Source organism: Siniperca chuatsi, linkage group LG6 (assembly GCF_020085105.1).
Source record: "Siniperca chuatsi isolate FFG_IHB_CAS linkage group LG6, ASM2008510v1, whole genome shotgun sequence".
In the NCBI taxonomy this organism is placed as follows: Eukaryota; Metazoa; Chordata; class Actinopteri; order Centrarchiformes; family Sinipercidae; genus Siniperca; species Siniperca chuatsi.
In genome coordinates this window covers 8,677,523-8,693,380 of record NC_058047.1, presented here as the reverse complement: position 1 = coordinate 8,693,380, position 15,858 = coordinate 8,677,523, and the positions used below count along the sequence as shown (strand labels likewise).

Sequence of the window (15,858 nt, the reverse complement as noted above, 5' to 3'; positions counted from 1 at the left end):
TTGCATCGCGCAGTCCCTCGCACATTCCCTATTCAGAATATAATTATTAGAACAATATTGGCAAAATAATGTGTAGGAAACATTGCTGGGTAAATAATTGTCCAACTCCACCAATAATAGGGGAAAAGACAAGCTGTAAAAAGTGGGGCAATCATCAGTCCAATCTACACGAGGAAGTTGACTAAATTAATTATGACAACATAGGCTAAATGAGACTGGATGACATTTACCTATTTATTTATTTATTTTCTATTTATTTAAAATCCATGTATAAACTATAAAACAAAGAACCACAATAATAATACGGGGGTCTAAATAACTTTCAGCATAGAAACACACGCCTACACCTCTGTCTTACTGCACACCGGCTTGCCCCGCCACTTTCTCTCTCCCTGTATATTTCTGCTTTATTGACTTTCCTCGTCAGCAGTACGTTTTATAAAGTCGCCATAAAAACACAACTCATGTTTTGGACTTTTTCACCTGTTAATCCGTTTTCATAACAGCAGGTGAGCTGTGTGTGGAGGAGGCTTGTTAATGACGTAGCCTACCGAAACAATTGAAACCACTGTGGTACTGAATGACATCGGCACCAACAGGTGCACTTACAAGCTTTTACAAAACAACGGGATAACGATTGTCAGTAGACTGCACGGGAGGGGTGAAAGCGAGGGGAGATTTTCCACTAGTTAATCAATTGCGGATGGCGATTTTAATGATTCTGATGCTGATGGCGATTTTAAAGTTAAAATAAAAATGTTAAAATGGGTCGCAATGTATTATTTACTCAGAAGAGTACTCCTATATTTTCACATTTGATATTTATTATTATTGCAAAATTGGCCTTAAATTTAAAAAGTAAAAAAAAAAAAATTGCATTAAAAAAACTTACATTTAACTTGCTGATACATGTAGACACCCTGGGTGGGTATTGTTTGAATTTTATCGATTCCCAGTTTCAATTCCAAAATGGTCATCAAAAAAAGACATCAAATGTTTACATAGCAAAAATATCTTTATTTATTGATCCACAGTCAGTACATACATGTTCTTGTAGATGCTGTGGTATTTGACACTCTTCAGTTTTTTCCTTTGGCAACAAAAGGGAAAGATGACCAAAGAGAAGGGTGTGTCGCAGCTTGGTATCCCTGGCTCTACTGGAGGTGCTAGCGCTGGCTGATGACACGCTCAGGCTAGGGGACCGCAATACATCACTGAACATTCTTTCAGATTGACGCCGTGCTGCCTTAAATGTTTGGTCAAATTTGATGTGCAAACTGACTTACAGCTAATTAGCTTCCCACATGCGTTGCACTTTGCCTTGTTGTTTTTTATTTAATAAAGTGAAGCCACCCTTTTGAGCTTTCATCTTTCTCTACTGTTGTGACGTTAGCCATGATGCATGACGGAGACAGATCCTGGCAGATAGCCGATTCTTGGCATTTTGGATTAGGTTGTAATTTGGAACCGGTTTTGGGTTCCCAACCCTTCACGTTTTACATCCTTTACAAGTGATGCCAAGAGCAGAGTTTAACTCCACGCTTGACCTAATGATATGAGACTAAATTGCTAAATTTAAGGTGTGACAAGTCTGGAGGGAAAGTTTTTTTTATGAGACAGACCAGCAATGTAATATTTTTTTTGTTAAATCCCTCTTCAGAGAATTCATTCTACAAGTTAGGTAGCATTTCATGCAAAGAGGAAAATAAACATTACTAGTGGTGTCATTTGCACTTCCTCTTTCTCTGTGCTCTGCTTTGACAGTAGCTAGTTAAGAGAAAAGCAAGTGTGCATAGAGTGTAAATGTGGTGTGAGTTGTATGTGTGCATGTGTGTTTTTTGCTGCAGGCTGCTTTGCATACTGTAGTGCAGTCTGCCAAACAAGCAGGGTATTGTGGTCAAGTCTTGATATACACACAATCTTTAGCATAAACAAATGTTCAGCACAAACACACAATGGGATTAAAGTGCCACCAGGATAGATATTCCCATCAGGTCAAAAAAAGAAATAACAAGACTAAGAGTCTATAGCCACGCTAGCGGGTCTGTGAGGCTGTACTGTGTACTGCAGTGGTTTTAGCTAAAGGCTATTGTCAGCATGCTAACATGCTTACACTCACAATGCAGCATGCGACAATTCTATCGGGGGGAATTGCATATATATGCACAATTTAAATAGGCCTAGACTGTTCGCTAAGCTGCTCTTTAAAAATAGTGTGTTTATTACTTAAAAACCAAACAGTCCTGACTTCAGAATGTAATTATAGACTATATTTTATAACCTATTTTGTTATCTTCATTTTAGTTTGATCTTACATTTTATTTAGTCATTTTGATAATAATTTGCACTATATTATATGCACAATGTAGTTTACTTTAGCTTGTAATAAACTAACTAACCCTGTATTATTTTGAGGTGTTTGGGGTTACATTGCAGTCTACCTGACCCTGGTAAAAGCAGCCGTAGCCCCCCCCCCCAAAAAAAAAAAAAAATCGTCGAGCATTGGAAGCTAGATAGGCATTGCCAGTCGTCAATTCTCAATTAAATTGACAATCGGCCCAAGCCTAATCTAAATCAAAAAGCATTATATTTTCATGAACTGTTGCTGAATGTTTCTCTCTGGCCAATAAAGTTTCAGCAGTCCTGTCATCAGTATGTGCGTACTTTTTTGCATGTTTTTCAAATGTTCTCTTGATTTGTATTACCAGTTTCCCTGTGCACTGCCCATGTCTGCTGTTGGTCTGGGAAGGGTGTAGACAGTAAAGTGAAAGCGGAGATGACAAAATGAGGAAAAATGGGCATGGGCAAGTGTTAGTCATGGATATTATTACACTTTAATCACTGCATATAATACAGGAGGCAATAGAGCACTTCCTGTTGTATTGTTTCTGTGCACACTCAGGTGCATAACAAAGCTTCTTTACTTCTTCAGATGCATATGGACCTTTTGTTTAGTGCATACCAGTAGTTCAGGAGCATGCATATACTGATTCAGTGTTCAGCTCTCACTAAAGGCTGAAATCCCATTAATGCAAACTCAAGGCTTACCTTGTTGTTTTTACAGAACTAACATCCTCCTTCCTTTCAAAACCTAGTAGTGAGTTGCTAGACATGTGAGATCTAAATCGGTGCATTTCATAGCCATGCATACTTTCCTCCATGAACACCCTGTATTCATTCTTTATCTGTCCTGTCAGGTTTTATTTCAGAAACTGGCATGGCACCACTGAAGGAGAGTCTCCAGTTTGGAGACACTGCATCAGTAAACTCAGAGGAGGACTTAGCCCACAGAAAACACCAGAAGGAACACCCCTACTGGACGCTGCCTCTCTCGACTACCTGTTTGCCCAGGTGAAAAAATAATCATTACCTATTACTTTATATTGTCATGGGAGCTTTTTTAGGTATTGCTCTCTCATTGTTGCCCATATGAAGAATATATTTGGGCAGACCACCAAAAAATATTTGACTCTACCAAAAACTTTTTTTTTGTATTTATGATGTCTTTCTTTGAAAAACATTTGAAAGTGCATTCTGATTCAAAGCTCAAACATTAACACAGTTCACAGTTGAGTTTCAAAACATCAACAGCTGGGAGGAAATGTAACAGTACCAGGAAGTGCAGCTTTAAGGACAGCAACAGGCAGTCAATTCAATTCTTTCAATCCATTAAAATATAAAAACTTGTAACTCAGCTGGAATTGTTGTTTCAAAACTTATAATAAAATAAATAAATAACAACTTAATTGACTTGCCACTTGTCCAAAATATAAGAAATCCTTCTGAATTTCCTGTAAAGGCAGTCAGCTTTTTAATTTACTTTGGTCATCATGACAGGATTGGTGTGCCACGTAAAGAACCAAATTGTACAATATATCTTGCAGTCTGCAATTTCCAATGGAGTTCTTTTTAGGTGTTTATGTTCATATGTGTTCAGTGTGTCTCCATGTTTGTTAAATATAAATATATGTTTGTTGTGCAGGGCCAGCATGACTTTCAGAAAGGCGTGATTCCACTGAGGATGTCCCAGTCAGAGGCAGAGCAACATGAGATAGAAAATGAGTGTTTGGGCATGGCTGTGCTTGCAATCACTCACTATGCCACAAACATGATGACCCTGCCCACTGTTTCCCATGAAATCAGGTAATACGCAGACACACCAAATACATACAAACACACACTATGGCATGTGCCTGAATCATGGATTTTTCTAAAGAAGTTTGGATGGTGCGGCGATGGTGCAACAGAATTTTGATTAAGATTTTAAAAGAATATTTAAGAAAAGTGGCAATGCCCGTCCAACGCCATCCTGTGAAATTCTATGAAATCTACTTGCTTTCTCCAAGTGTCCCTTTTCAAGGGAAGATAAATGCTCATCCCACTTTCACATGATGTCCCATAAAATATGCATTTGCACATCTACTAGGGGTGGCACAAACAAGCACTGTCCCTCATTTAAATTCCATCCAATAAAGTATATTCACACACTGGTAAAAATAGATTGTTGTTTAATTTGGAGCACTATCAAAATTCCTTTTCAAGAGGAGAATCAAGAGCAGTGGTGTTGTCTTGTTCATAGTTGTGGTGAATTTTTAACCGTTAACTAACTAGATTTGTTGACAAGCTAGGTGGCACTGGGTCAAAAACAGTTGTACATACCACAGGAAGTAACTAAAGAATGATAGCTACTTTTTAATCCATAGTTTCTGAGAAGTCACACATTATTTTTCCTTACCTGTAAAACACTTGCACAAAGCATAGGAAGTAACTATTGAAAGAAATTGTTCATGCATTTCCATCTATCTTTTTATCTTAATCCCACCAGCTACAAACGTTTCATCCCAGAGTCGCTGAACCGTAACATTAAGCAGCGCAACTTTCTGACACGCATCCGCATCAACAACGTCTTTAAGAAATTTCTCAGTGAATTCAACCGCCGCACAATCAAGGACAGCAACATCACACTGTACGACCTGAAGATCAAGTACCTGGCTACGCTGGAGGGCCTGACCAGCGGCATGGGCAGCGAGCTGTTTGAACCCATCTCGCTCAGTGTAATGCAGGAAGGAGAGCTCTGCAATGGAGGTTACTATGGTAAGATTTCAGGAAGATGATGAGGAGATGCCCTTGATTAAAAATTCTCAGGCACTGTGTGCGATTTGTGGCGTGCAACAACTCAGTATGGGGTTTTGTTTAAGATGTAGTTTTACTAGAATTACAGGAGATTATAGATGACTAAAAAAGAGAACTACTTGTTTAATCCCTGTGGGAGATGATGTAATAACAGAGGAAAATTGTCTTCGTGGCAAGCCAAGAGTGGGAGATCAATAAAATGATCATTATCATATCACTTATTAGGCACAATGAGACAAAATATAGTTGCTACTCTATCACAGAACTGAGATGATAATTTGTATTTTTGGCATTTTTTTTTGCCATTATTGGATAGTGACAGAGAGAGACACAGAGAGAGAGAGAGAGAGAGAGAGAGAGAGAGAGAGAGAGAGAGACACAGAGAGAGAGAGAGAGAGAGAGAGACAGAGAGAGAGACAGAGAGAAAACAAAGGTCGCCAGCTGGAACTGAACCGGTGACGTTTACAGCCATGTGGCATGCGCTGTTACAATTCAGCTATCAAGGCACTCCCTATTGCAACATTTAAATAGGATTATAGTGGTTATGTGACAGTGGTTTGTTATGTTTACATGCAGAGTAGCTGCGGTGTCCTACTCACAGTTCTTATTAAAAAAGGGGGAGGAGGGGGGGTTTATGTTTGTTGACATCGAAATATACCTAAAACATTGTGAGACTTTGTGCAGACCAGACCCTGGATGATTCTAACCAATGTGTGAAGTTTTCAAGCCCTGATGCAGAACTGGATGGTTTAAGTAACCTGCTTAAGATCAGAATTTTCTTTCAATGTAAACATACAGTAGCTATAGCCAAGAAGACATTATGCTGGCTTTACTCGTCTCTACATGATCACTGCAAGATTTTCCAAAAAAGACATTGAGATTTTTTTCCAACGATTGTTGTGTCTACAGTCTATGTGTCCTGTAACTACAATTCAATTCAATTTTATTTATATAGCGCTAATTCATAACAGAAGTTATCTCATTGCACTTTTCCTATAGAGCAGGTCTAGACCATACTCTTTATAATATTAATTACAGAGACCCAACAAATCCCACCATGAGCAAGCATTTGGCGACAGTGGCAAGGAAAAACTACAGCATTAAAATATTTGGCTGCATGTGTAACTGCTGTGGTATAATGTTTGCTTGTTGTTTCTAGGGTACTACAACCACAGCCAAGGGCAGAGCCAGAGTCAGAGCATGGAGACAAGCCATGACATGCAGGTCCTGGTTGCTGGTACTACTGGCATTTCTTGGAGGAAGAAGCCAGCTACAGTGAGTGAAACTGTGTTAGAGAGATGATGGCCTCTACTTTCACGAGTTTTAGAAAAACTGGCAGTGACAAATAACTGTCAGACAAATCTCTTTGCCATTATCTGGAGAGCCCCTCGACAGAATTACACAAACGTCATATAAGAAAAATATTAACACCCTGTTGAGTAGATACAACAGAACACATGTTTGTATATGGAAATTGAAGAAGTTGGATAAAGTCACCAGAATACTGATATCAGACAAAGTTATTTTAGGAACATTAAAAAAAGAAATTACATACAAAAATGTAAAATATGTTAAGCTCAATAAAGTCACTAAATCGAGTCCCTATTGGCATATAATACTGCATACTGCTTTCATTTTCTGTACAATCCTGCTGAATAATATAACACATCTCCTGCTGCCTTTTGTGATAAATATTTAGCATAATCAATAACAACCGTCAGATTTCATGTGTAGAAATCAGATAATGAGACGGCTTAGTGAACACATTTCCTTACATTTTGATGATGGCGGACAGAGTGTGAATTACTTTGGAATAGCAGTACAGTTGTCTTCATTTTGTTACAGTATTTCTTAATTAGCACTTGAGGTAATTAGTCCAAATGTGCATATTGCAGTATTTTTAGATTGCAATATTTGACATTATTTGAAAATACTGATGGTTTATTTTCATACATAATTTGTGTGTATATATCTGCTTTGTATATCTTTAAAACAGACAGCTGTGATCTCTAAAGAAAAGGGCAAGTCAAAGAAGAACAAGCTGGATGGAAAACAGAAAAATGACAAGAAAGAGGCTAACGAAGGCTGGGTGGTGTTCTGTGACTTCCATGAGATCACACACACTGTCATCAAAGAAGCAATGGTCACCATCTATAGACAGGACAACAAGAGGATGGTGAGACAGACATACAAACAAATAAAGAGCACTGTGTTCGTGCAGGATCAACCTCCATATTGTCACTTAGACCCAAAATAATTTTGAATAACCCCAGCTGTAACTGCACATGTTTATTTTGAGCAGTGGATTGTTATTTACAACATGGGGTTTTGACTGCATAGTAGTTTAGTGTCACATTAAGACAGAAACTGTAAACAGTCTGTGTTTACAAGTAGTTTTAGTCACCTTGACTACTGCTTCTAGTTGTGACCAACTGCAACATTTGTTTGGATTTACCTCATGTTGAAGCAAAGCCTGCCTCTCACTGGTGATATCATGCTTCATCATGAAAATGGATTTTGAGTTTGTAATACATCACCGCTCTTTAAGATAACCCTCTAGAGTATTGTGGCTTTATAAGAGCTCCTATTCTGATGTCCTCTTCCCTCCTTCCCTCTTGTTATCTTTCTCCCTGTCTCTTCTCCTTTCAGGAGTTGCAAATGGCTTCTAGGGCGGAGGCTCTGTCCTTTGCAGCCCTTGTGGATGGGTACTTCAGGCTGACAGTGGATGCCCACCACTACCTGTGCAAGGAGGTGGCCCCTGCTTCAGTGGTGCACAACATCGACAACGGCTGCCACGGACCCATCTGGTTTGTACTGGCAGATTTATTGGTGGAATGTGTTTGAGCATGTGCCTGTTTCCTCACAGCAACTCAGTATTACTGGACACAGGTAGTTTTATTACACATATTCATCATAAACCATCTGTTACTGACCTTAATTTGTATTTACCTATACCCTCTCTGCCTCCTACCGGCACAGAGTTCACACACTGCTTTTAAAAGTTAGCCTAAATGAAGTTTTTGTAATAAAGGCTATTATCATCCTTATTGTTAACCTACATTTTGTATCAACCTTTCCATTATAGCAGTTTAAGATTTATCTTAATGTTGTTTTTGTTATTGCTGTCTATCGGCAGATAGACAGATGTATATCTGCCTCTGTTGTTCTGTCTGCTATATCATTTTGTTGTTCTATCTTTGTATAGTTTTAATTTTCAAAAGGTTTTAGTCACACAAAATAGATCATTGATAGGTAGATAGATTACTGTATTAATCCGTAGAAGGGAAACTGGTTTAGTCACCAATGTACAGGGAAAAACAAAATAGAAATAAGAAGCAAGACACAATGAGCCACATACAGTATGAAAGACATACAATACTAATATAGTAATACTAACAGACATACTGACTTTCATTGAAGCTTGTTTTTAAGTCTTTTGTATATCTGAAAACCTTCAATCTACTCTTGATAGAACCCCATTACTGCCCCCATTTATTGTGTTTTCCCCTCCCCAGCACGGAGTATGCCATCCACAAGCTGCGTCAGGAGGGCAATGAAGAGGGCACCTACATCCTGCGGTGGAGCTGCACTGACTACCAGTACATCATCATCACTGTGGTCTGCAATGAGGTAGTGTAGATTTATTCATTAGGTGTTAGGAAGCTGTATTTCATTTATCCCCCACAGCGGAATCAGGAGTTTACAAATTAGCCTCATAAGTATTTTCAGATAGGAACATTACCACTGGTCACTGGGATAGCCAAAAGCTTGCTACTGTTGTCTTACTACCCATTGATTTTAAAAGTATAAACTGAAAATCTATTTGAAAAATTAACTGAACTGAACTGAAATATTATTTTAGTACCTGGTGGTAACCCAAAATTGATATGGTGGTGTGGCTGTTGCGAAACTAAAATAAAAAGACAAATTCTCCCTCGTTCCAGTGTAATCACTTTTATATAAGATTTATTTTTATTGAGACCAAAAACCTGTAGTGCTGGTCACGTTTTGTAAACCAAAACTGGAATCCAAACCACATCCACCTTTGCTGTTGTGTCTGTTAAATTTCTACGTCTCTCTACTATAAAACAGTTTTATGGAAAAACTAATGTAAGCTGAGATCCTCTTATGCAAGCTGTCCTTGTCGTCATAGTGTCATATCAGGATATTAGTCATACAAACTGTTCACAGTGCTGTGCGTCTATAGTAAAAGACGATATGAATGAACCCTGTATTATTAGCACAGATAATGACTAGCATCCCAGTGATGTACTGGAAAGGCCTTGTGTAGGTTATTAACCAAATTTTGTCAGTTTATTTTATATTGGATTACTGGATACTCACAGGTCACTACAGTGCACTGCAGCTTTATGAGTCAGCATGGGAGGAAACACCCCCTGTCACACGCACACACACTAAATTCACAAAGCTGTTTACAGACACGGTTTATATGAGGACTGAATCATTGTTAATGTGTGACACATTTGTGTGCCGTTGCATGTGTCTGTAGAGCTTTAACAGAACTCTATAAACCTTTTTTGAAAAAGAAACTGTTAGTAATTCAAAATATAGTTTCTAGGGCTGTCCCGAATACCATTTTTTGGGATTCGAAGCTTCGGTAGTAATCAACAGCGATTATTCAAAGCTTCTGCGGGGGATACCAACGCCTTCTGCGATCGATTAACTAGTGGACAATCTCCCCTCGCTCTACCCCTCCCAAACAGGTATACTGACAACCACACGAGAGAGAGAGAAAGAGAGAGAACGGTGGATATTTTACAAGCACGGACCAGGTAAAGCAACAGTGAACGCACCTGGTTGGTGCCAGTGTCATTCGCTACCACGTTGGTTTCGATTGTTTCAATAGGCTACGACATTAACAACAAGCCTCCTCCACAAGTGGCTCTCCTGCTGTTGTGAAAACAGAATCGCGGGTGAAAAAATCCAAAACGGAAGTTGTGTTTTTTGGGCGACATTATAAAACATACTGCTGACAAAGAAAGTACAGAGCAGACACTTACAGCCTGTATGTGTCTGTCCCTGTATGATACAGCAAGAGTGAAACAGAAAGAGGCGGGGTGTGTGTGTGTGTGTGTGTGTGTGTGTGTGTGTGTGTGTGCGCGCACGCAGTAAGAAACAGAGGTGTAGATGTGTATGCAAATATCCAAATCCCAAATTGAAAATCGAATACGTAGGAATATCCAAATAGAATATCCGGGTTCAGCCCTAATAGTTTCTAAAAGAAATTAACACTCTAAGACCTCTGTTTTGTTTAATTTTGAAGATATTGACATTAGCTTTACTTGAGTTCATTACACTTTTACATTTTTCCTTGCACACCCCTCATTTAATGTAATGTTTTGTTTTCTCATTTTTCTCTCCAAATCTCCTCTTCACTTCTGTTGCACATTTGACCTCTCCTTCAGTCTCATGTTCCTCCCATGTTTGTCAGTTTGTCATTTTCCAGTTAAAAACTCTCCCTTTCTGCATCCAGATCGACCTGAAGGAGTCTCGCCCTGTGCGTCAGTATAAGAACTTCCAGATTGAGGTGGGCTCCGATGGGTTCCGCCTGTATGGCACTGAGACATTTCGGCTCACTCTCGAGGAGCTGCTGGAGCACCTGGAGGGCCAAAGCCTTCGCACCGACAACCACCAGTTCCAGCTGCTGCGCTGCTGCCCTCCCCAGCCAAGAGGTAAGCTTAATCCCAGACATAGAAAGTGACATGGTGATCTACTCAAAGGCACATGCAGTAACACCCAATACTCAAATAAAGAGAAGTATGCAGTACTACAGATTCACTAAGCTATAAAAGACTCAGCACAGACCTTCATTCTCTGGTAAGCCATGCCTTTAAGGGACTTTAAATGATTTAATACAAAATGGCAGCAAAAATGTTGTATTTCTGTAAAACATACAATATGTACTGTGCAGTTTTTCCTTTTTATTCAGCTACAATTACACCAAATACTATACCAACAACACAAACACAAAATTGTAGAAAGCCCAGCTGTGTTTCAAATAAAAATCCATCAAACAATGTACGTTACAGCAATAATGGAGTTTATAGAAGATCAGTATGTCTGAAGTGTTGACTACTTAGATGGAAAGTGAAAGACCATTTTGAATCCAAGGAGGAAACAATATTTAAAGCCATTTAAAGCAGTTGTGGTAAAAAGTCACAAGAAGGCTTGTTTCTGAGCGACATTGTGCACATGTGGGGATAGAAAACAAACCAGAAAGATTGAGAACCTGTGATGATATGCAGCAGGAATTTCATATATGCCAATGTAACTTTTTTTATGTTAACATTACTTGTGTTAGGGGGGCTTTTGTGCTGCATTATGTTAGCTAGCCAGAGCCAACAGATGTCATCAACACTAGGCATGCAGTAAAAAGGATTTGGAAATGTGAGGACGAGTGCCAGACACATTCATTTCAAGTAATTTTATTGGTTTACAGCAAGTTGCTTCATTAATAAATACTGAAAATGTCCTTATAAAAGCTATCAGGACAGTGTGGCAATGTGTTTCTACCCCCCTGCAGCGCGTGCACCCTTTATTCATTATAAATGGGAAATCTGTCTATTATGATGGTTGTGAAAAGAACATCAAAACCATTTGCACCACATTATATTTATTTTGTCAAGTCACGGCTAAGGTTAATTTATACTTTGATTCCAAGGTCTTAAACAACAAATGCTTAAGAAAAATGCTTTGACTTGTCTGCAGTGTTCAAACTTTTCAAAACAGATAAATGCTACAGCAGACTGAAAATCCTGCTTTCTCTGGCATCTAGCAGTCTCTGCATCTTCAGTCCACACCCTGTGCAGTACAACAATTCTCTGTGCACTACTTTGTGCAATGCTACATCACAGCTGGGTGTGGTAACAAGTACAACAGACCACACCTGACTGTGATGTCGGGTGGGGTCAGAAGTGCAACAGACTTAAACCTTTCAACCTTTAGAGGTCAGTGAAGCAATGCTTTCCCTCAATACAAGATTTAGAATGGAGTTTCTCTTTACAGCAAGTAAGTGTGCGTGTGTGTTTGTGTCTCACTACCTGAGGGTAAGTGAAGCTGGCATGAACAATGCGTGTGTCTGTGTGAAATGGTGTCAGGGAGGAAGAGAGTTGTAAATGTGGGTTTCCGGAGTCAAACTAGCACTCTTGTGTTTACTTCACTCAGGGAAAGGTGGAGCCATGTATGCATGGATGTGTTAAGCTGTTTTTGTTTGTTGGGGTTGTGTGGTGTTGATTATTATCATAAGGCACGACTGTTTCTGGTTTGGGTTTGGGCTGTCTGCTTTAGAGGAAGATAAAAGACTGGAGTGCTGTATTGTCCCTGTTAAAATATTTATGATGTATCCTTGCTTTAACAATAACACACTGGTATGCCCACACCCAGAGAATATGATGGTTTTGAACTATTATGAAAATAATATAAAGTAAGTATATGAGGGCAGATGGGTGAAAGAAGGACTGCATGGTTTGAGAGTCACTAGAATTTGGGTTTTTAACATAAGCAGGGTTTGAATAAGATAATTCTGGCCAGTCTTAGACTCAGAGTATATGATATAGGTTAGGCCTGGATTAGGTCAAGGGGTTAAGGAGTGAGTACAGTGTAATATGTTCGATGGTAGGTGTGGGTTCATGTTGTATTTGGCTTTTGCTTAAAAACACAGATTACATGTTACAGAACAGTGCTCTCAGCACTCTTTGATGGTGAATGTAGGATGATGCTGATGGAGTGCAGATACCTTTTCCCCCCTTAAACCACAGTGCGCTGGTTTTGTCACAACATTAGACACCCACAGACACGCGCACGCAGACACACAAACACGTATAGTATGGGAACAGGCACAAAGACACATTTTCACTTTATCCTCCCACACACAGCTCTGTATATTCAAAAAATAAACTGAATCAGTATGGTAACCCGACCTGAATAGCTGTTCACATCATTGCCACATTGACGTAATTGTTGAGAGCTTGTTTCACCACATGTAAACACAGTTTGTCTTTCATGCTGAATACCAGTTCATATGTAAGCGTCTATACATATGTAGCATTCTTGCATGCTGCGAAAGACACTTCAACCCAAGTTTACCTCACTGTGAATATCATTTCTGTTTTTATTGTTGTCAGAGTTCATTGTTGTGTGAATGCACTAGTGCAAAGTTTTCAAATCAAGTTTATACAGTGTTACAATAGCATGACTTTAACAACAATACAAGCAGACATGACATTCTCTTTGAGGGATTACCTAAAACAAACAATTGTCATTTTTCTGCAGTTTGATTTTGGCAAAGAAGAATCTAAAACACTTTTTCACACTTTTTAAAATGTTCAGCAGTAATGTAAATAATATATACTTTACATGTGTGTGTGCATTTGTGTTGCAGAGGTTTCTAACCTGCTGGTGGTCACTAAAGAGAGAGCACCTGTCCCTCAAACACCCATGCAGGAGAGTCAGCTCAGCTTCCATCGCATTCTCAAGGAGGAGATTGAACAGGTATGTCTGTAGATGTAAAGATGTAAAACTCTCCAAATTATATCAGATTACATATTTGCATATCTTCCTCACAGAGCGCACAGTTGAACTTATTTCTGTCTACTTGTCTTTTCATTTCAAATAGCGTGCACATAAGCAGATGTTGCTTATCCTCCAGTGCACATGGAATAAACAAACTTAAACTCTTAAGACTCTTTCTCTGGACAGAAAATGCATTTCACAATAGTTTCAGAATCTTCGTAGTGTTCACTTTGGCTGCAGAAAAACCTGCAGAAGCCCTGTTCTTGTGGTAGCCAAAGTTTGGGTACTGGATGTAACTATTTTATGTAATGTGTTGTCTCTGCTCCCTGCTATGTTAACCAGGAGGAGCACCTTGGCCGGGGCACAAGAACCAACATCTACTCAGGCACACTGAGGGTGAAGAGTGAGGAGGAGGAGGATGCAGGTTACTCATCCTTCCAGGAGGTCAAGGTGGTCCTGAAGGTGCTGGGTTCTGGACACAGGGACATCTCCTTGGTGAGACACACTCACAGATCCTGGACAACCTTGTACACCTGTTCCTATGAGGACTTTTGCTACATTATGTCACATCTAACCAAACTGAAAGATTAAACTTATTAGCAGCAAGCTGTTTAAAAATATAACGTAAGTTTTTTGTAATATGCTATATGTTGAGTTTTCTTTGTCTTTCTGTTGACAGGCCTTCTTCGAAACAGCCAGTATGATGCGACAAGTGTCCCATAAACACATAGTGTTGCTGTATGGAGTGTGTGTCCGCCACCAGGAGAGTAAGTGCATGTTGAGAACTGTGTGTGTACATATGTATGAGAGTGTGGGGCTGTTTCTAATATCTTTGACACGTCTCTTTGTATTTGTGTGGAACAGATATCATGGTTGAGGAGTTTGTCCAGCTAGGACCACTGGACTTATTTATGAGAAGACAGCAGAGCCCACTTAGCACACCATGGAAGTTCCAGGTGGCCAAGCAGCTGGCCTCAGCTCTCAGTTATTTGGTGAGACACATACACATAAACTATAGGAATGTCAGCATGTAAATCCTGTATGCACCCATGGGATTACCTGCACCATGTTAGATCAATTTTACCAACAAAATCTTTATATTTGCCCTCTTAATTGTGAACTAATAGATTTGTTGTATTGTGTGTGTGTTTGTAGGAGGACAAAAAGCTGGTCCATGGCTTTGTGTGTGCTAAAAACATCCTGCTGGCCAGGGACGGACTGGGCACCGACGAAGGAGGACCCTTCATCAAACTCAGCGACCCAGGAATACCAATCACTGTACTCACCAGAGAGGGTGGGTACAAAGTACACACATAGACACACTCTCTCTCTCTCTCTCGCTCTCGCTCTCGCTCTCTCTCTCTCTCTGGTATTTTCCCTCCCCCTCTCAGGGTTACTAAAAGTGAAACCTAAATGGTTACAAAACAGCTACCATGGAAAAATTTCACAATAACTTCCACTTTCTTTCCCAGTCAGCTGTAATTGACAGTGAAACCCAGATGAGAACACATAAAATGCCACAACCACATGTAATGAAGTGAAACTAAAATAATTTGTTTATATTGACTTGAAATACATTTTGAAAATTAACTAGAACTCCAAATACAAAAGTGGCAGTAAGGTCGATGATAACTAATTTAAAACTTAATTAAATATGTGAAACAGAAACACATACTGACACACATTGGCATTGGTCTGAGTCTAATGATTGGCCACATCAAACTAATTTCAAAATATGTTTTTTGCTTGTCTCCTTACACTTTTAACTGTTATGTATAAACTAATAAAATGCTTGTTGTAGCTCCTTCTATGCACTGTCCTGTCTGAGTTGGATTTTTGTTTTGTCTTTGTTTTGTTTGTTTTCTTAAAAGTCATCCTCTGTACCCTCATTTCTTCCCACAAAATACAGAAAAAAGAAATTAAAAAAAAGTGCCAGTAAGGTTGTCAGTAATAGGAAGCATATTTGTCACATAATCAGTACACAGCACATTTCCCTCTCTAACTGTAATTTGTTTTATAAAAGCTAGATCTGGGTTCAGGGAAGATGGCACAACAAGGACATTTCTTAGATTGCACAGTTCCCCTCAAATGGCCGTCTCATGTTTCTGTTTGTCTATAAGAGCCAGAAGCTGTGTGATATAACACAGTGTGGATGTACAGATGGATCGGCAAACCACAGTACAGACTGGAAAT

At 39.3% G+C, this 15,858-nt stretch overlaps 1 protein-coding gene across 1 annotated transcript in view; it reads left to right on the top strand.

Moving 5' to 3' along the window:
• Positions 1–15,858, top strand: part of jak1 (Janus kinase 1) — a 39,448-nt gene that overhangs the window by 13,302 nt on the left and 10,288 nt on the right. The window contains exons 4-16 of the mRNA XM_044201181.1: positions 3,198–3,351; positions 3,983–4,143; positions 4,826–5,094; positions 6,293–6,408; positions 7,130–7,309; positions 7,783–7,940; positions 8,649–8,763; positions 10,628–10,826; positions 13,535–13,644; positions 14,008–14,160; positions 14,345–14,432; positions 14,530–14,657; positions 14,821–14,959. Of these exons, the coding sequence (XP_044057116.1) occupies positions 3,198–3,351; positions 3,983–4,143; positions 4,826–5,094; positions 6,293–6,408; positions 7,130–7,309; positions 7,783–7,940; positions 8,649–8,763; positions 10,628–10,826; positions 13,535–13,644; positions 14,008–14,160; positions 14,345–14,432; positions 14,530–14,657; positions 14,821–14,959 (1,970 nt within the window). The remainder of the gene's footprint in view (positions 1–3,197; positions 3,352–3,982; positions 4,144–4,825; positions 5,095–6,292; positions 6,409–7,129; positions 7,310–7,782; positions 7,941–8,648; positions 8,764–10,627; positions 10,827–13,534; positions 13,645–14,007; positions 14,161–14,344; positions 14,433–14,529; positions 14,658–14,820; positions 14,960–15,858) is intronic.